Source organism: Ovis canadensis, chromosome 3, assembly GCF_042477335.2.
Source record: "Ovis canadensis isolate MfBH-ARS-UI-01 breed Bighorn chromosome 3, ARS-UI_OviCan_v2, whole genome shotgun sequence".
Classification (NCBI taxonomy): Eukaryota; Metazoa; Chordata; class Mammalia; order Artiodactyla; family Bovidae; genus Ovis; species Ovis canadensis.
In genome coordinates, this window is record NC_091247.1 from 99,250,191 (window position 1) to 99,271,249 (window position 21,059).

Consider the following 21,059-nt stretch of genomic DNA (forward strand, 5'->3'; position numbering starts at 1 on the left):
ATTCCATGTATATGTGTTGGTATACTGTATTGGTGTTTTTCTTTCTGGCTTACTTCACTCTGTATAATCGGCTCCAGTTTCATCCACCTCATTAGAACTGATTCAAATGTATTCTTTTTAGTGGCTGAGTAATACTCCATTGTGTATATGTACCACAGCTTTCTTATCCATTCATCTGCTGATGGACATCTAGGTTGCTTCCATGTCCTGGCTATTATAAACAGTGCTGCGATGAACACTGGGGTACATGTGTCTCTTTCAATTCTGGTTTCCTCAGTGTGTATGCCCAGCAGTGGGATTGCTGGGTCATAAGGCAGTTCTATTTGCAGTTTTTTAAGGAATCTCCACACTGTTCTCCATAGTGGCTGTACTAGTTTGCATTCCCACCAACAGTGTAAGAGGCTTCCCTTTTCTCCATACCCTCAGTTCAGTTCAGTTCAGTTCAGTTGCTCAGTCGTGTCCAACTCTTTGCGACCCCATGAATTGCAGCACGCCAGGCCTCCCTGTCCATCACACACCCTCTCCAGCATTTACTGCTTGTAGACTTTTGGATCGCAGCCATTCTGACTGGTGTGAAATGGTACCTCATTGTGGTCTTGATTTGCATTTCTCTGATAATGAGTGATGTTGAGCATCTTTTCATGTGTTTGTTAGCCATCCGTATGTCTTCTTTGGAGAAATGTCTATTTAGTTCTTTGGCCCATTTTTTGATTGAGTCATTTATTTTTCTGGAATTGAGCTGCATAAGTTGCTTGTATATTTTTGAGATTGTCTGTCAGTTGCTTCATTTGCTATTATTTTCTCCCATCCCGAAGGCTGTCTTTCCACCTTGCTTATAGTTTCCTTTGTTGTGCAGAAGCTTTTAATTTTAATTAGATCCCATTTATTTTTGCTTTTATTTCCAGTATTCTGAGAGGTGGATCATAGAGGATCCTGCTGTGATTTATGTCGTAGAGTGTTTTGCCTATGTTCTCCTCTAGGAGTTTTATAGTTTCTGGTCTTACATTTAGATCTTTCATTCATTTTGAGTTTATTTTTGTGAATGGTGTTAGAAAGTGTTCTAGTTTCATTCTTTTACAAGTGGTTGACCAGTTTTCCCAGCACCCCTTGTTAAAGAGATTGTCTTTAATCCATTGTATATTCTTGCCTACAGGTTTTTGTTAAGTCTTTGATTTAATCTTATCCCATTTAAAAATTAAGTTAGCTTACTACAGTTTCATAGATGCCAGCAGAAGACATGAGACGCCTGCATCAGAAACAAAAGACTGTATTACTCACAATGCAGTGAGCAGCATAAACATTAGCATGTTTGTGCCTGTTTCTCTTGCCTCCACATCCCATGAGAGTGATGTCCATATTCATGCTGCACCTCTAGTGGATTTTCATTTCAAGTGAGAACACTGGGCTTAGTTAGAGTATCTATCATTTTTATAATCTGTAAGTAAGCTTTATCTTTAACCAGTGGGGATATGCAACATCTTTCAAAGCTATGGCATAAATAGAAACGGTTACAAGTTTACCATCTTGGCATACCCCTAAGAAGTTCAGGCATCAACAGTTCCAAAGAAAGAGGGATGTCTCTTTGCACATTTGTTGGTCAAATGTATCCCCATCTCACATGTCATGTTTTCAAAATGATTTTTAAACTCCAGTTTCTAATTCCTTTTTGTAGCATTTGTTGCTATTGTTTAGTCACTAAGTCATGTCCGACTCTGCACCCACCCGGCACCTCTGTCCCTGGCAATTCCCAGACAAGAACACTGCAGTGGGTTGCCATTTCATTCTCTTTTGTGGCATATGGGAACAAAATTATAATCTGTATATTGATCTTGTATTCTGCAACCTCATTAACCTTACTTTACGAGTTCTAGTAAATTTTTTTTGTAGCTTCCTTAGTGTTTTCTACAAGATGACCATGTGGTTTATGAATACAGTTTTATATCTTTCTACCAAATACAGATGTCTTTTATATCTTGTGCTTACCTACTACATTCAGCTGGGAAACTGATGAAAATCACTGGGAGGGAACCGGAGCAGTGTCTGTGGAAATGGCCAGGAAATTACTTGCTGGGGCACCTGGGAGGTTCTCCTGGAAACCAGCTGGGATGCCCAGGGAATGTGCTACGTATCACTGAACCTTGCTAGGGGCTAGGGGCCACTAGGTGTCTAATAAGTTGGCCACACACCGCAGGAACAAGAAGAGAGAAAAGCACTTTAATGTGTTAGAGAAGCTCCTTCCCCATGCAGTGTCCCTCAGCATCATCTATAGACAGAGTTTCACATCGTGCCAGCTAGCATCTCCTTTGAATCCAGCATCAGGATCACACAACAGAGCAACAAGGCATGTATTTGGAGCAAAACTGATCACCAGCACAGTCCGTTCTTTGGCTACCTGGCTTCCAAGTGCACCCTTCTGTTCACATTTCAATTTTCATAAAACAACTCCACAAAGGGAAGATGTCACAACAGTCACTGTACCCATTCTGGCTCTATACATTACTCCTCAAATTCAGTCTTACTGAATTTTCTGCTACCTAAAGACTAAATTAAAAACATCCTTGGTGGCTCAGAGGGTAAAGCCTCTGCCTGCAACACGGTAGACCCAAGTTCGATCCCTGGGTCGGGAAGATCCCCTGGAGAAGGAAATGGCAACCCACTCCAGTATTCTTGCCTGGAGAATCCCATGGACGAGCTAAACTTACTAAAATTATTAATTTAAAAACTTACTAAAATTAAACTTTAAGGACTTGTAAAGTTATACTTGGAAGAAGACAGAAGAAAATTGTGAGCATGTGCCAACACCCACATGTATAACAGAAAATATGCAAAACTTCAACAGTTCTCACCCTGGAAGTAGCCCCAAAGTCACAGCTGGTATCTGTGGCTTCTCACTTTATTTTACTACCTATTTCTTTTCTTTTTTCTTTTTAAGACTAAGGTTCTTTATCTAAAAGAGGAAACTTTTCTAGAGATTTATTTCAGAAATAGTAGTAACACTAATAACCTAATTCAAACTGAGGACAGTGTGATAATTAACATATAAACTCTTCATGTCTTTAAAAGAAGTCTGCAACTGTGTCCCTTAATCATCTTATTGCTGAAAACACCTGTTACAGGAATAACGAGACACTGATTTCATAAATGATAATTTTTTGTTTGGGGTTTTTGTTTTTTTGTGTGTGGGTTTTTTTGCCTTTGTTTGCTTTTTTTTTTTTTTTGCTTTTTTCTGCCTATTCTTTCCCTTGCCCTGGGCCTAAGCATCAGCTGTTCAGGGGTCTTTACCTCACGCAAGGATGAAAGTCTTTCTTCAGGAGTCCAGGAATTGATTCTTCCACAGTTCTATCTTCTTTTGTTTCCTTGTTTTTGTAACGTTCCACGCAGAGTCCTTCCTCACTCCGCTGGACAACGATCATCCAACTTGCCCTCAGTACTCCGGCTCCATCACTTCAGCTGGGAGAAGGTCCCCCTGGGCTTCCTGACGGTTTGGTGGCTTCAGGAGGCCCAACCATCCAGGTGATGGTCTCACTGCCCAACACAGCAGAATTTCTGCTCCACCCCTCGTGGAAGGTCAGCCCTCCTGGGGTAAAAAAGACTCCAAACCAGGAGGCTCCAAGTTGCCAAGACAGACGGCAGCGAATGGTCTACAAGTAAGCCGCCCTCGCAGGTCCCAGAGAAAGCGCTGGGGCGGTGTTTGTATTAATATATAGACTCCGCACCCCTCCAGGAGGCTGGTCCACACTGGGTCCTCCTGTGTTTCAAGTGGGAAAAACGAAGCTGGGAGGGGCCAAGGGTTCTTTCTCCAGGTCAGTCACTGACAACTAGGCACGCCCAGTCTGAGTTTCTTCCCGCCAAAGCCGCCGATCCCCTCGGACACCCCGTCACTTCTGAGCTAAAAGCTCATCATCGCAATTCCCTCCAGCCAGGCAATGGCGGAGGGAAGCGGGCTGTTTATCCCCAGGGTGCGCAGAGCATCATCACCACCATCACAAAACTGGCGCGTCCTGCACTCACGCCCACTCTCTGGGCGGGGCGCGAAGCCGCGGGGCCACGCGGAGCCCGCCTCGCTGCGCCTGCGTCGGAAACACCGCCCCAGAAAGAAGGTGAGCGGCGCGCGCCTCTGCGCCGGCGCAGCCGCTTGCTTCCGCCGGGGGCGGGGCCGGCGGGGCCGGCGCCCTCGGCGCACAGCCCCCCGCGCGCATGCGCATGGAGCCTGGGGACCAGACCTGCAGCATGGCCCCGGACCGGGGTTTGGTATCAGCAACACAGAGACCGCTGCGAGAGCCCGGGACAGGGACCCAGGAGGGGGCTCCTGGCCCCGGTGCTGTTCGAGCCCGCCGCTTCCTGCTCTGTCTTTACCTGGTAGGCTTCCTGGTGAGTAACTGCGGGGCCAGCGGGCTGCGTCCGCGACCTGGAACCCGACCAAGGTGCTTTTCCTTGCACATCCTGGGTGGTCGCTAGGCTCTTAGAGGGCTGGAAACCTGCGATCCGCCTGGTGATGCCTCCCTACCTCTCAGGTCCCTTCTTGCCCCACACTCCCCCTTCATGCTGCACCTGGCCACAGATGAGGCTTGCCCCTCTCGCCCACTCGGAGTCCAGTTCGCCCTCACCCTCACCCCAGCCCCGCGATTTAAGACTCTCCAGCACCAGGCTCAGGTGTGACTCGGTGATCGAGCCACTCACAAGGGTGACCCCGGGTGGTAGATGCTGTGACAGGTGCGTCGCCCAGCAGTGCGGTGGCTACAGGTGTGGTAGGAGCACACAGGCCCTTTTTACTAGACTATGTAGGAAAGTCGCTGTTGATAACACCACTTGGGCAGAATTTAAGTTGTATTCACTTTAATCTTGAAATTTACAGAATTAAAAATATCACTATAGCTAACTTGGCTGGCATTTCCAATGCCACAGACTCTAGTGTCTTTAAATTGTTTTGTTTTCTATTAATTTCTACTGGAGTTTAGTTGCTTTACAATGTTCTTGTTGGTTTCTTCTGTACAACAAAGTGTACAACAAAGTCGTATGTATACATACATCCCCTCTTCTTTAGATTTCCTTCCCTCTAGTTTCTTTAACTTTTAACTGATGCTGCCACATTTCGCACATAAAATGTAACACTGTTCAGACATAACCATTTTGATCTCTAACAGTGCAATACAGATCATTATTAACAATGAGATGCAGTGCCTGTTATATTCAATCACAATATACTTTTTAAACAATTATTTACTTTTGGCTATTCTGGGTCTTCGTTGCTGCTTGTGGGATTTTTCTCGCTGCAGAGAGCAAGGACTGCTCTCTGCGGCAGTGCCTGGGCTTCTCTTGCTCCGTGGCACATGGAATCTTCCCAGGCCAGGGATCGAACCTGTGTCCCCTGCATTGGCAGGTGGGTTCTTAGCCACTGTGCCACCAGGGAAGGCCCAGAATAGCCTTTGAAAGTCGCTTCCTTATCTAGGACAGGGTCCTGGACCAGGTGGGGTGCTGAGCACACAGCGTCTGAAACTCTTCTGACACAGACACAGGGCCTTCTGGAAGTTTCCACTCAGGCTGACTGGCTCACCTTCAGGTTGCAGCCTCTCCCTGGAAAGAACAACGATGACTCCTCAAATGAAGTCTGACCCCTGCATTCAGTTTAACGCTGCACACTACCTGAGCCTTCCCCGCCTTCCCAAACCTCCCTCCTCAGCCTTTTCTGGCTTATTTTGTCCACAGCACGTATCGCCTCTAACCTAACAATTTCCTTATTCGGTCCGTTCCTGGTGGCCTTCTCCCCCGTAGAATGTGAATTCCACCTGGAAGGGAGCTTTATAGTTTTGTTCACCAACGTATTCCAAGTGCCCGGATAGCATCTGAAACAGGACAGGTGTTTCAGAAACATCTGGAAAGGTGTTACCATGGGCTCCCTCCCAGGATTCCCGTGGGCCAGCCCCCCACAGCCCTGTCCTGTCACCAGCTCCCCGGGGACAGTTGCGGGCTCTGCTGATGGAGCCTCTCGCGTCCCAGAGGTGTGAAGCCGCTTACCCTGTGCTCCCGGTTCAAGCTGCTGTCCTTCCGAATGCTCTCCCGGAGGCTGTGCCGCCGGCGGATCAGGATCTCCTTGGCCTGCCTCTCACTTGTGTCCGCCGTCAGATTGTGTCGTCAGATTGTAGGACAAGGTCTGAAATGAAGACACCCGTGACATTTTACGAAAACGCCTATCACTGCCTGGAAGTTCCAGCGCTTCACTACATTTCTTTGGCTTTGCACCTTGAAGGGATATTTAATGATGAACTTACAGAGGGGGAAAAAAAGAAGAGAAGTTAACACTTGGGCAGAATTAGGTACATTTTCAGAGGACTTCCCTGGTGGCTCAGATGGTAAAGCATCTGTCTAACAATGCGGGAGACCTGGGTTCAGTCCCTGGGTTGGGCAGATCCCCTGGAGAAGGAAATGGCAATCCACTCCAGTACTATTGCCTGGAAAATCCCATGGACAGAGGAGCCTGGTAGGCTACAGTCCATGGGGTCGCAAAGAGTCAGACACACTGAGTGACTTCAGTTTCACTTTCCGAGCTTTCCAGGTGGCGCTAGTGGTAAACAATCCGCTTGCCTATGCAGGAGACACCAGAGATGCGCCTTGGATTCCTGAAAGGCTAGAGTTTAATCCCTGGGTGGGGAAGATCCCTTGGAGAAGGAAATGGCAGCCCATTCCAGGGTTTTTGCCTGAAAAATTCCATGGACAAAGGATGTTGTAGGGTTATGCTTCTTGGGGCCGCAAAGAGTCAGATACAACTGTGCTAAGAAGCATGCATTAAACTTTACAGACTGTTGAGCACCTTGCATTGAGGTTGGGGGAGGAGAATGTCTTCCTGCTTCTCTCCTGGCTCAGTAAAGCTCAGCACCCTAACCTCAGTCAGGCACCAGACTGGAGAGTCATGGCAATGGCTGTAACCCACTGTATATGGATTTCTCCATACCTTAACCAGATGAGTGTATCTTACTGTAGAATGCAATTATGAGTTCTTGTTTGCTCAAAAATTTAGATATTGTCCTTGAAAAAAATCAGTTTAGAATCAGGATTCCACTTTAAAAATACCCAGGCCTCTGTTTCCAATTTGCATTAAGCAGCAATTTGTTGTTTAGGATTTGTTTGGTGTGAGCATGGTCGTCCCTTTACTGAGCGTTCATGTCAAGTCTCTTGGAGCAAGTCCAACGGTTGCTGGGATAGTAGGTGAGTAGGTTAATCCTGCAGCTTTTCAGAGCACTGAATTTTAAGCCCCCTAAACTGAGTTCCCTGGAAACAAATCAGTCTTTTAGCTAAGTAATATCCAAAGGTAAAATGAAAAGAGTATAAGGTGAATTTTCAGAATATTTCAAAGTCTGTCCTGGAGCAAATGTGATTCATCTTTTCCTGGACTATGTATATTCAGAGAGGTTTCCTGGTACAGTTCACCCCCATGCCCTGCCCCACCAATGCCTTCACAGATAACTTACTAAGTCTCTCCAGGGGCTCTGGTCATGCCTGTTAATAAGAGTTAGGTATTGACGCCTGCCGGCAGGGACCTGTAACCTAATGGGAGACCAGAGAGACATGATCTACAGAAATCACACCACGAAGAACAGATTGCTTACAGGCTTCCTTCACCACCACCAGAAGACCTTAGAGGGCTTCTCTCTCTGTGCAGCATAGTATCTCCATTCAGAAGTTGTCGATTTACCCAGGGAACAGTGAGGGTAGGATTCTGCTAATTAATGAGAAATTGATAAAAACTCACAGCCTTTGATCATTCACAAACGAGAAGAGCAGATGTGTTGGAGGAGTTTTGTACATAATATTTGGAAACTCCTGAGCCATGCTATGGCTTGTATTTCCCTGGAAAAGTTTATGTTGAGTTATACTGGCCCGCCCAGCAGAGGGAAGGGGTCTTTGAAGAGCGGAAGGAATATATTCTGTGATAGGATGGAGCTGAAAGTGCTCCATAAAACTTTCCAAGTTCTTTACAAAGCAAGCAGTTTATACAACTGAAATGTTAGAGACATAGGAGGCAATGTTAACATTTTAAGACTTGGTCGAGACTTTGTGGGATTCAGATTTCTACTCCTGCGCACATGCCTCATGCAGGGTAAGAAGCGCTGTCTCAAGATCCCTAAAGGTGACGTCAGCATTCAGTCTGTTTTCTGCTTTGCCTCACTTTTACTCTGAAGACCTGTGCTAAACACTGTATGACCTGACTCTTCTATCTGAAAAGAGTATGGGGTCGTTTCCTTTTTAAAATGGTCATTTTCTCCTAATGCTTTCTATTAACTTTATCCACCTTCTTGACAAATCTAGCTTACTTAGCAGGTGTCACTTGTTTTTTGCAGGCTCCTCCTATGGCATTTTGCAACTCTTTTCCAGCACGCTAGTGGTAAGTTCTCTTCCTTCTGGCAGCACATCCCAAAAGCCCCCATGCCTCTGAGGGCCATCCACCATGCTATAGAAAAGCCACGGCTTGAGGTTTTCCCAAAAGCAAGTGTGTGGATGGCGAGGACCTAAGTGTCCTTAGACCAAGAAAGATGCGTTGGTCATCTCTCTCCCTTAGTCAGTCTCTGAGAAGACATAGGCCTAAAGGGGTTGGATGGCTGGATCTAAAAGGACCTGGTTGAGTCAGAGTGAGTGCCTGCTTTTTAAATCATAACATGTTCTTCCCAGGATTCCTTTTTACTAGGAGAAGAGGATACAAACAGACATTATGACCAGTTTTATGTGTTTCAAGTAACTGACAGTCATCAAATCCATTCAGATCCTAGGATTCTAGGTGAAGCTGTGCCTTTTGAATGACATGGCTTATCAGTTATAAAACTTAAGTGTATGGACAAAGGAGCCACTGGCAGTGATGGGTTGGACATTGACCACAGAAAGCAGAAAGATCCAGAGCTGATCTCGCCAACCCCACCCACTTCTTCTTTTATTATTGGCCATGCTGTTTGGGCGTGTGGGATCCTAGTTTCCCGACCAGAGATCAAACTGGTGCCCCCTGTGTTGGAAGCCCGGAGTCTTAACCACTGGACCTCCAAGGCAGTCCCCACCACTCCTGCTTCTGACCGTGCAATGGCTTGAGATTCAGAATCCTTCACTGATTCTGTCTGCCCTCTGTGTAACACTGATCCTGGGGTCTCGGCCTCCGGAGGTTCATGCTGTTCAAACAGAAAAGGCAGGGACTGATCAGCTGTGACCTTGGTCTAAATAACTGGTCTCACCTCGAGTGAGCACCAGGTGTACAGCACTGTGCTTCCCAAGAGTGGCTCATGTGTGAAATATATTTTAACATCAGAGGGCAATCTGGTGAGATTCCATTACAGATTCTCAGATAACTAAACAGCTACCCCCTGATTTATCTTTGTTACAGTGTTCCATGCTTTAAATTGGCATAGCAGTAATAGTCATATTCTCATTTAATCATTAAAATGACCCGGGAAAGTAGTTAGTAGTCTGCCTTTTATTGAGGAGGAAATTAAAACTTAAAAAGTTAAAGTAATTTGACAAGGTTACCTAATCTCAGTATCTAAACTCTTAAGTGCTTTTTTCTCTCCATGCCATCTGCCACTGCCTTAATGACCTAGTAAACAGATAGCAAATATCAAACTGTATAGGAAACCAATGTATTTACTTGTAGGGCAGCACGTCATATTTCATATTCTTTCTCATGAGAGAACCGTCTGGGATACATCTTAGTAAATATCTTTTCTGTTGTCTTTGGGAACTCCATACCAAAATACTTTATATGTGTGTGTATATTGGCTTCCCAGGTGGTTCAGTGGTAAAGAATCCGCCTGCCGATGTAGGAGACACAGTTTTGATTCCTGGGTTGGGAAGATCCTTTGGAGGAGGACATGGCAACCCACTCCAGTGTTCTTGCCTGGAGAATCCCATGGACGGAGGAGCCTGGCGGGCTACAGTCCGCGGGGTTGCAAAGAATCGTACACAACTGAGTGTTCACACATGTATATACTAGACCAGTTAAATCGCAGTGTGTTTTAAATACCCAAGTGCCTTTCTCCTACTGGACTCTGACCTCCCTGAGAATCTAGACCGGGCTTGATTTGTTTACGTATGTTCATTAGCAGCCTTTATCAGAGAACCTGGAACACAGCAGCGCTTTATGAGTTTTTATTGCCAGGCACGGCCCAACCCTGTTTTTCATATTGGTCCTTTGCTGTATGATAGTAGTACTTACAAAGCACATTTCATAGCTCTCAGCTGTAATTTAACGAGACCCTTCCTTAGACAGCCTTCAGTTAAAGGAAGACCTACCTAAAGGGTCCTCTTTAACCACTGCTTTTGTAACTACATATTTTAATTAAAAGTTTTATAAAAACATTTTAATTTTATAAATATTTTCAAAGAAAAGGATTGCTAAATCACGTGAGGTTTAATATTTTTTCCATATGTGTATTTTAATAAAAATGACCAAAATTTATTATCTGTGATACGTCAGGCTCTACTCTCAGCACATTATTAGATTTAATCTTTGTAATAACCAGTCTCAACCACCAGGCTGGGAGTTGTGGGTTTTTAATGATTCATTTTAACTCAATGCATGTAGCAAGTGTCGATGGGGAAGAGGAGTGGCTGAGGCAGATATGATTACTCCGACTTTATGGTAGAGAAACTGACCTCAGAGATAACGCCTGTGTGTGTAATTACATTGACTGATGCTTGGGCCATATGTGAAATGACAAGAGTTCAGAGCTGAACCCGGACAGCCTGGCCCAGGGTGTTAACTGCCAGATTACATCATGCCCTATGAACACGGGAGGCCAGTGACCTCTCCCACATTGAAAGAGGGGAGAATTTCTAAAAATCCGTTGAAAAGTGAGGAAAGATAGAAGCAACTGTTTCACAACATGAAATGATGTTCAAGATATACTGTTAAGTGGAAAGGCGTGTTCCAAAACGGAATGTATAGGATGGTCATTTTGTTAAAAACATAGGGGGCTTCCCTGGTGGCTCAGTGGTGAAGAATCCACCAGCCAGTGCAGGAGACACAGGTTCAAGCCCTGGTCTGGGAAGATCCCACGTGCCGCAGAGCAGCTAAGCCCGTGCACCCCAACTGTGGAGCGTGTGCTCTGGAAGCTGTGAGCCACAGATCGTGAGCCTTGTACTGCAGCTGCTGAAGCCCATACCCTCGAGCCCGTGCTCCGCAGCAAGAGATGATACCACAGTATGAAACCCGTACACCACAGCGGGAGAGTAGCCCCTGCTCTCTGCACCTAGAGGAAAGCCCATGCAGCGATGAAGACCTGGCACAGCCAAAAGTATATGTATAAATGTTTTCTGAAAAGTATAAAGGGAAGAAATGATCAGGTCTCAAGGGACTATTAAAAAAAAACTGTAGATTCAGGATTACGAGGTTTTATATTCATTTTGTTTTTCAGTGTTTTCTAAATTTCTAAACCATGAATATAGTTGCTAAGAAGTTAAGTTGCATATAAACTATTGAGGATGAAGACAAAACGAGGCTTTAGAAATTATCCTTCACCATCTCCACAGCCATTCTTTGCTATTAGGTCATCATAGATGCTTCCTTTGGTATCTTAGGCTGTTGAAAAAAAAAAACTGTGTTGTATTTTCCCATTCCACATGGGAAAGGCCGGAGAACATAACTTACGTGGCAAGGGGCGTAACAGAATTGATCTATGGATCTTAAACCCGATTCCCCCGTGATTTCCACCGGGTCACGTGTTGGGGTGTTTCCGGGCCGGCCAGGTTGTTTTAGGAGGAGTCAGAGGCTTTCCCCTGTCCCCTGCTTCCTCAGGGCTGCTGGAGCGACGTCGTCGGAAGACGCTCTTCCCTACTGGTGTGCATCCTGTTCAGCGCCCTGGGTTACCTTCTGCTCGGAGCGTCTACCAACGTGTTCCTGTTCACCCTGGCTAGAGTCCCTGCGGGTGAGTTCTCGCCCCGTGGGTGTCCATCCAGAACAATCAGTTTCTGCGTCTGCATCGAGAGAGCCTGTCCCTGCCTAGCAGTGCCTCTTTGATCAGACTTTATTTTTTTAATATTTATTCATTTTTAGCTACACAGCGTCTTTTTTGTCTGCACGGGCTCGCTCTCATTGCAGAGCGGGGGCTCTTCTCTGGCTGGGGTGTGCAGGTTTCTCTTCCCTTGTGGTAGAGCATGGACTCTTAGAGCGCGTGGGCTTCAGTAGTTGTGGCTGTAGGGCTTCACTGCCCTGCAGCATGTGGGGTCTTCCCAGACCAGTGATCGAACCCATCTCGTGGGCACTGCAAGGCGGATTCTTAACCACTGGACCGTCAGGGAAGTCCCTGGTTAGACTTTATGTGCAGAGCCTGTCGTGATGATAGCAGTCAGGGCTGTCAACACCGGCAGCTGCTGTCGATCAAGCCCTCGGCGCCGCCAGGCTCTTTTGACTGCTCCAGATTACAGACCTCGCCCTCACAGAGCCTGGAGCCCTCCTCACCCCTCAGCATGAACACCCACGCCTCAGTCGTAGGACCTGCGCTGCAGTCCACCTCTCTGCATCCGGTCAGTAGGAACTCCCTGCATGTCTTCAGCCAGCAGCACATTTGCTGTTCTCTCCCTTGGCGAGCTTATAGTTTTGAAATTGGGCTTCCCGACCTCAAATTGAGAACAGTAGCAGCAGTCAGGCCTTCCATATGTTGGTCAGGACGCTAGACGGCCTGTGGCTTTAGCACCCATCCACGTGTGAGTGTGTGTGGGTGTTCAGCAGATGGTGACACACACGCGTCCGTTATATCAGCACAAGCTTGAGGGATATAAAGTTGTTACGTACGTTGTCATCTCTCTTTAAGGCAGGTCGCAGCTTTCCATTTGGCAACAAACTCCCAAGCTGCTTGTGGTAGAAAGTTGGCATTGGTTAGATGACCACGTCATGGTGTTTTTATACTTTTAGTCACGCTCAGTCTTCCATACCCCTGCTCTGTTTGTCTTTATAGCACCTATTGCCCTCCCGTGTCTTGTGTGTGTGTAAAATGATATGTAGGCTCTGTGAGAACAAGGATGAGTGTGTGTTTTATTTCGGTTTCTTGCTCTCTGTTCTTTGCGTTATCCTCAGGGTCACAGTGAGTGCTGGGCTTGCAGAAGGCATGTGGGAATTGTTTATTTACGGAGCAAATAAAGAGTGGTCAGTCTTTGCATAGAAACCACCGTGAACTGCACTTGGACCGCAGACGTGGCTGGAGACCCTGGAATGTCCTGATGGGGGGTGGTCAAGCTGAGGGCTCCAGGGGCTTGGTTTAGATGCAGGTGGCCCACTCGGGTCTGGGGCCGGGCCAGGAGTCCAGCCACAGTGGGATGGGACCTGCAGGCCTTAGAACAGAGGTCCCCAACCTTTCTGACATCAGGGACAGGTTTCATGGAAGATAGCTTTTCTGTTAGGGGGACAAGATGTTTCGGGGTGATTTAAACACATCACATTTCTAATGCACTTTATTGTTATTACATCAGCTCTACCTCAGACCATTAGGCATTAGATCCTGGAGGGTGGAGACCGCTGCCTTAGAGGGTCACAGAAAATTGAGATCAGAACTCCATCAGGGACGGAGATGAAGCTCAGGATCCCAAGAGAGATGCTTTTGGTTGGAAAATGCACAGACGTGTTTCTTATCACCTCGCAGGTATCTTTAAGCACACACTCTCCATCTCAAGGGCCCTGCTAGCTGACCTGGTCACAGAGGAGGAACGGCCGGTGGTGCTGGGACAGTTCAACACGGCGTCCAGCATGGGCTTCATCTTGGGCCCAGTGGTCGGCGGGTATCTGGCTGAGCTGGATGGTGGGTTTTATCTCACGGCCTTCGTCTGCTCTTCTGTCTTCATTCTCAACGCTGGTAAGTTGGCATGAGTCATGAGGAGGTGGTCTGCTTGATGTGATTATCCCCACCAGTCTTATCCACTTTCTCTCATTACAGTGTTTTCCTTAGAATGTATTGTGTTCGTGCTCAGTGTTATCCAACTCTTTGCAACTCCATGGACCAGGCTCCTCTGTCCATGAAATTGACAGGCAAGAATATTGAGTGGGTTGCCATTTCTTTCTCCAGGGGATCTTCCTGACCCAGGAATCGAACCCGCATCTCCTGTGTCTCCTGCATTGCAGGCAGATTCTTTACCTAGTAGCCCTTTCTTAGGATAGACAGACTCATTACTCACAGAGGACAGTCAGGTCACATCGGCCCTGCTGGGGGCCGCTCAGTGGCTCCCGTCATGTGTGTGCCTGTGGGTCTGTCTGTCTGTCTCACGCCCACTTGGTGTGGGCCGGCCACCCTCTGCCTCCCCCACAAATGTCGGCTTCTTCTCACAGGAGGACCCTAATCCCGTCTTTCCTCCACCTACAGTATTCTTTTCACATATCTATACTGACTGTTTCTTGGCTGATCATTCAATATTCAGATGTTTGCTTCCTTAGACTGGCCATCCCTGATCGTTGTCTAAAATAACTCAATTTTTTGGTAGCACTTTTAAAATCAGCAATTTATTTTCTTATGTTCTGTTCCCCCAGTACGTACACAGTTAGAAAATAAAGTCCACAAGGATAGGGGCATTCGGGCAACATTAGTTGCTGTGATTGTGATTGTTTTATCATCATTTTAAATTATACTCTTCCTCTTGGTTCATCAACAACAGTCCTTTTGCACTTGTATCAAGATTCTGTGAAACGTCCAAGGCCCTTTGTCAAGGATGAGGACAGATGAAAAGCCCTCACAGGCCCACGTTCTCTGTGCTTAGTTTTCTGCATGAATCAGTTGTCCCTCAGCTCCCAGCCCACCTACACTGTGTTTCGAGGAACCACAGGCATCAGTGTTGTTGGTGAGAACAGCCCCAGGCGGGCCTGAGCAGCACCGGTCCATGTGGCGCTTAAGTGATGAAGGGCTGAAAACCACGGGGATGAATTCAGAAAGATGTCCAAGAAGGGCAGGTTTCAGTGTGAAAGAAAGGGTCATTCGCTCAGTCGTGTCCAACTCTTTGTGACCCCATGGACCGCAGCACTCCACGCTTCCCTGTCCATCACCAACTCCCAGAGCTTATTCAAACTCATATCCGTCGAGTCGGTGATGCCTTCCAACCATCTCATCCTGTGTCCCCTTCTCCTCCTGCCTTCTGTCTGTATCAGAATCTTTTCCAGTGAGTCAGTTCTTCGCGTCAGGTGGCCAAAGTGTTGGAACTTCAGCTTTAGCATCAGTCCTTCCAATGAATATTCAGAGTTGATTTTCTTTCTTAAGGTGAATAGCAGAATTCTGATATCAAAACGGAGTCTAAGTAGCTGTGGGAATGGTTAAAAACAGGTTTCAAAAATCCACCTAGTAGGTGGACTAATACAGGAAAACAGAGTAGTCGCTCCCCCCGAGGAGGCCCTGCATGGATTCTCTGCGGCTCTAACAGATCTCGTGCCGTGTTGACAGGTCTCGTTTGGCTGTTTCCATGGAGTGAAGTAAAACTCAGCGGTCCACAGGATGACTTGCCACGGGGTAGGAACCAGGCGCTTTGGGGAAAGACAGACTCTGCCGTGCAGAGGGCGGCCAGTGCCCAGGCGACCCCAGCCAGCCCCCAGGGGACCCCAGTGAGCAAGGGGCCGGCCCGACTGCCCTGGGCGGAGGTGCTGGCCACCCTGTGGGGCCTGAGGAGCCTGGTGCTCTCTGCCCTGTGGGTCGTGTTCGTGGTGCGCCTGCTGATGGCTGTGGCCGTCATGCTCTACTACAGTAACTTTGTCCTGGCCCTGGAGGAGCGCTTCGGCATGGGGCCCAGGGCGGCTGGCTATCTCACCAGCTGCAGCAGCGCCCTGGGCGTCCTGGCCGGCTTCGCCCTGGGGCCCCTCCTGCGGCTGTATGGCCACCAATCTTACCTGCTCCTGCTGCACTCCAGCGTGCTCACGTCTACACTGCTGCTGCTCTTCGCCTCGGCACGCAGCCTGGACGTCGCGGTCGTCTGCTCTGTGCTCCTGTCCTTCTCCACCGCCATTGGCAGGACCTGCATCACTGATCTCCAGCTGACCTTGGGCGGGGTGCGGGCTGGCGGCAGCCTTCTGGGCATGGGGCAGTCGGTGACAGCCGTGGGCCGGGTCCTTGCCCCCATCCTCTCGGGGGTGGCCCAGGAGGTAAGCCCCTGCGGCCCTCCCGGCCTGGGGGCGGCCTTAGGCTTTGTGGCTGTTGTCATCATGTCACGAAACAGACCTCACTCTGGTGGCCAAGGGGGTGAGGAATTAAAAAGCGAGTAGGTGGATTTAGCAGCAGGAAGAGACAAAACCCGAGGTGTGTGGATGTGGACAGAGGCCCCAGGATGGATGCTATGGAAAGGACCGATGGTAAAGAGAAGTGACTTCTCTCCAAAAAGAAGCTCTGGTGGTGGCTATCCCATCAGGCTTGTGGGACGGGTAGAATCAAAGCAGTACATAGACACATGAAGACGGGAATTTGGCAGGAGGGGAAGGTAGTCAGCATTCCCCCAAGAGTCTGCTCTTCATCTGGCCAGTGAGCCTGCGGTTTTCAAGGGGAAATGGTGGTGGGCTCACAGAGCAGGACACGTGCCAGGAGGGGAGAGACTGCAGGAATGTCCCTGCTGAACAGAAATAAGGAAACATGAATGAAATGCTGGTCAGCTGGATGCAATATCAGGTGAAATTTGATGAGCTCCAAGGAGGCTTTTCTGCCACCAAAATGCCAGAGATCAAAGAAGTTGCTGTGCTGAAACCAGTCTGTCCCTTCTTCAGGGCCTCACAGCATTCCACCCGGGGAGCTGGCTCAAAACCAGAGATGCCCATCTGAGCCCGTGGACCCAGGCGAAGCCCTGGAATCTGGGGTGTTCAGTGAGTCCTGTTTCCAGTTTCTCCTGGAGGTAGTGAAAGGCTCATTCCAAGACCTGCTGGTTTGGATTAAAGTCAAGTCAGAGACTCGGTTGTTATTAATAGCTAATGCATTTGGGTTGTCTGTTAAAATCATGCAATCACACACAGTGGGTTCTGCTTCCCCCGGCTCTCGGCATCACACTGTATACCAGGGGAACTCAGTCCTAGGGCCCCTTCCCCTGTGCCCAGGGTCCCTGAGGCCCCCACCCTGCAGAGGCCCAAGCCTGCCTGCAGCCACATCTCCCAGAGACCAGGCGTGATGACCTGTCTGCTCCTGGAAGAGGGGAAAGAACCTGGTGGAGAAACCAAATCAAATGCTTTTCAGATGAACGTCATCTTCAGGATAAGAGAGAGACTGGCATCAGGCCCTGTCATAGGTGCTGCAGCATCTTTGTTGAAAATCATTTCCTCACTTTGATGTTGACATCACACCTGAGAACAGAAGCGCTGTGTTGACCTACAGGGAAACGTTCTGGGTGCCTCCAGGGGCCTCTGAAGCAGGGTGAGCACAGATGGCCCAGGAGGCTGCAGGCACTTACTGACTTTCCAAGGTGACATCAGTTACTGGTACAAACGGTTTAGGGGCCCCCTGTCCACACAGATCCCCAGAGCTCACATTCCTTTCGGTCCTTTTAATCAGTCTGCTAGGGTTGGATTCCAGTCTTCCACCTGATGTGTGTAATTATAAATGATGCTTTAATACACGAATCTGTTATGACTTTAATACTTGCAGAGTGGAAAACAATTGTTCTGCTGCTGCAGACGTGTGTTGGGTAAACTCAAATATTTATGGTGAAGAATTAACTGCAGGTTTGAAGATTGTCCTTGTTCCTGTTTAGCTACAAGAAAAATGTTAGCTTCTAATTAAGTGTGACTTTTGTACAAGCGCTTTTGAGGAAACCAAAATATGATATAAAATGGCCTCGCTCTGAGTGAGTGTACCAAGTTGTCACAGAGATTAGACTCAAAAGAACACTGTATAATCAAGGGTTTATGCAATGAAGGAGAATTTCAAAAGAATTTCTCCAAAGATTGTCTTTTCTTCACTCTCAGAAATAGGTTTCTGAGAAGCTCTTAGATCTAGCCATGTGTTTATTTTTTTTAAACTGTAGCACTTTAGTTTTGAAGTTGAAGCCTGTACACTTAATGAGGTTTTATAACGAACTAGGGACAGAAATACCGAGAACCCTAAAAATTGATCTCAGTGTGGAGAGCAGAAACACACTTGGTATTCTCTACTACTACAAATTTTAGTGTTTGGTTCATGTGAATTTTTCAGATATTTATATTAGATAGTCTAACATGTTGCTACTCGAAGTGTGGCACGGGGACCAGCCACGTCCCGTCCCTGGAGCTCCTCGGACATGCAGACACTGGCCCATCCCACAGCTGCGGAAGTCATGTGCACAAGACGCCCAGCTGCTTTGTTTGCACAGTGAAGTGTGAAAACCACCACTAGTCTGATGGACACTGTTTATAATATGGCCTCAGGGAAATTAAATCTGCTCAAAGTTTATGTTTTGTTTGTTTTTTTAACTTCGAGTATCTTCTGTCATCTTTTGTAACGCGTTACGTCAAGCCACATGAAATTGCAGTTTTTATATGTCAAAAATATCTGAAGTTTACATCTGGTTCAACTTAAATTAACTGTTATGATGAAATCTCACTTCAGAGACATTGAATGTGCCCAAGAAGTTTGTAAAGGAAATGGCCCCCTGTCCAGCACTGTGTTAGCAGAGCTGGTACATTCTCTGAAACAGCCTGGGGTTTGGGCATCCGAAAGACTTGGCCTTTTCCAAAGAGAAAGGCGCGCCTATGTACATGTCCACCTGTTCACATGTTCAGAGAGATGAGCAGGGAGGGAGCGGAGTGTGCCTGGCTAGCAGAGACATGTACCCGGCTCCACACCCGGGGACCTGTGCCCTCCTGGATCCTGAGGTGTGGAGGGTTATACCTGGAGCATGGAAGCAGGGGCTAGAGTGAGGGGCTCCTTTGCCCTGGCTCCATGTTCGAGTCGCCTGATGCCCAGAGCCTGCCCTGCACCTCAGGGCAGCCCCAGGTGCTCAGCGTACACCCAGAGCTGAGCAGCGCGGGGTTAAATCACCAAGGGCTTACCCGCCAGGCTCAGGGTAACGTTGTGTGCTAACATAACTGGGAGCCCTAAGCATTCATGCTGGATGGTGTTCCAGGGGCCTTCACATTCCAGGAAGCCCCCTCTGGCTGCAGGGAGGAGACCAGCTGGAGGCTGGAAGGAGTAGTCTGGGCTGAGCAGCTGGGGCAGAGGGGGGCATGAGGCTGGAGGGAGACCGAGGGAGGGAGAGGAGCCTCTCCCAGAGGCTTCAGGGAGACCTGGGAGGAGCTGCGGTGCCGCCCAGGTGTCTGGTCTGGCGGAGCTCTGCCAGCTTTGAGAGGCTCCTCCCAAGTGTCCAATACGTTGTGCCCTTCCTGTGTTACCTGGCAGGGAACATTTATGGAACATTCAGAACACTGAGAAGGCGTCTTTTTCTGAGGACACGTGTAGGTATGGAGCAATCTGTCGGGGTGAGAAGCAACCCACTTGGGGAAATTTTAGGCATCTGGAAGGGAAGAGCTTTTCATTTGGAATCCACAGTAAAAGCCAGCCTGGCCTTCCCAGGTGGTGCAGTGGTAAAGAATCTGCCTGCAGTGCAGGAGCTGAGGGAGACCCAGGTTCAATCCCTGGCTCAGGAAGATCCCCTGGAGGAGGAAATGGCAACCCACTCCAGTATTCTTGTCTGGAGAATTCCATGGACAGAGGAGCCTGGCAGGCTACAGCCCATGGGGTCCCAAAACAGTCAGACACGATTTAATGACTAAACAACATTCTAAAATACATCTTGATAGTAAAAACAACAAGCCCTTGGCTTGTAAACCATATCATATCCAGTATATACATAATCTGAAATTTATTCTACACTGATGGTGAGCCAATTGTTTTCAGGTCATCACAGTAGAATTTATTTCTAATTTGATATAAAAATACTAACTTACTTAAAAGTGAAAGTGAAAGTCGCTCAGTCATATCCAACTCTTTACAATCCCATGGACTACACAGTCCATGGAATTCTCCAGGCCACAATACTGGAGTGGGTAGCCGTTCCCTTGAACCCAGGGATCAAACCCAGGTCTTCCACATTGCAGGTGGATTCTTTACCAGGTGAGCTATCAGGGAAGCCCAACTTACTTTAAAGCACTATTTTTACTTTAGATCTGTTTTTCTCAAGTATCTAAACTCACCATTTTACAGATAACTGTGAAAACAAAACTAACAAAATTTCTACTGTGTTCTTGATTCAATCCATTTTAAGTGTGCTGATTCTTATTTTGAAAGTGGATACTCTCAAATAGTTTTGTGTTGTTCCTCAAGGGGAAAAGATAATTATGAACATTAAAGATTGTTAATCATTACTAATGAACAGTATAAAAGTGGACTGCAAAGATCTTGTTAGGAAAAATATTTGTATTTTGATTATCGTTCACTCGCTTAGTCATGTCCAGCTCTGTGTGACCCTATGGACTGTAGCCTACCACACTTCTCTGTCTATGGCATTCTCCAGGCAAGAATACTGCAGTGGGTTGCCATGCCCTCCTCCAGGAGATCTTCCCAACCCAGGGATTGAACCCAGGTCTCCTGAGTCTCATGCATTTTCAGGCAGATTCTTTACCACTGAGACACCTGGGAAGCCCATTTATCCATATTTATTCTGGATATTCAGAGATTGGGATTCACGTTGCCAGTTATGGCCACAAAAATTAAAAAATTTAAAAAAAATCGCTTTAAAGATGACTTGAAAAAAATAATTTAAAAAATAAAGTACCAGCAAGCTACACATTTTGCTCTAAAAGTGGGGCAAACAAAAACAGAAAACCCCAGAATACCACTCATGAGCCTGACTTGTTCAGGTTGAGGAAAGAAATCAATATTCAGTCTTCAGGCCTCAAGCGATAATATCACAGCTACTTCAACTGGACAAAGAAACCCTCTATCACTCTTGAAAGAGTCAAGTCAAGTATGCACAAGGAACTAATAAAATACTACCGTTCTCATACGCGCTTGTGAAATGCCAGTTTTAACATAAACGTGATTTGTGTGAGGTAACCAATGCAAAACATGCTGAATGGGTAATAACCATGCTTTTCTCTTTTTATATAAACAAACTTTCTCCCCCCACCCAGGTAAAATGGTACACCCCCACTACAAAGCTTAGCAAGA

General features: G+C 47.3%; 1 protein-coding gene across 2 annotated transcripts; it reads left to right on the forward strand.

Annotated features, from left to right (window-relative positions):
- The first annotated feature begins 3,353 nt into the window (after nt 1-3,353).
- On the forward strand, nt 3,354-18,344 carry MFSD9 (major facilitator superfamily domain containing 9). Of its 2 annotated transcripts, XM_069583732.1 has the most exons (6): nt 4,131-4,371; nt 7,116-7,203; nt 8,337-8,380; nt 11,771-11,900; nt 13,611-13,820; nt 15,390-18,344. In XM_069583732.1, exons 1-6 carry the CDS (start codon nt 4,198-4,200, stop codon nt 16,199-16,201), a joined length of 1,458 nt encoding a protein of 485 aa, XP_069439833.1. In that variant the 5' UTR covers nt 4,131-4,197; the 3' UTR covers nt 16,202-18,344. The 2 variants fall into 2 exon arrangements, with proteins under 2 accessions (XP_069439832.1, XP_069439833.1); XM_069583731.1 differs by lacking the exon at nt 7,116-7,203 and having other exon boundaries at nt 3,354-4,371.
- The last annotated feature ends 2,715 nt before the right edge of the window (nt 18,345-21,059 follow it).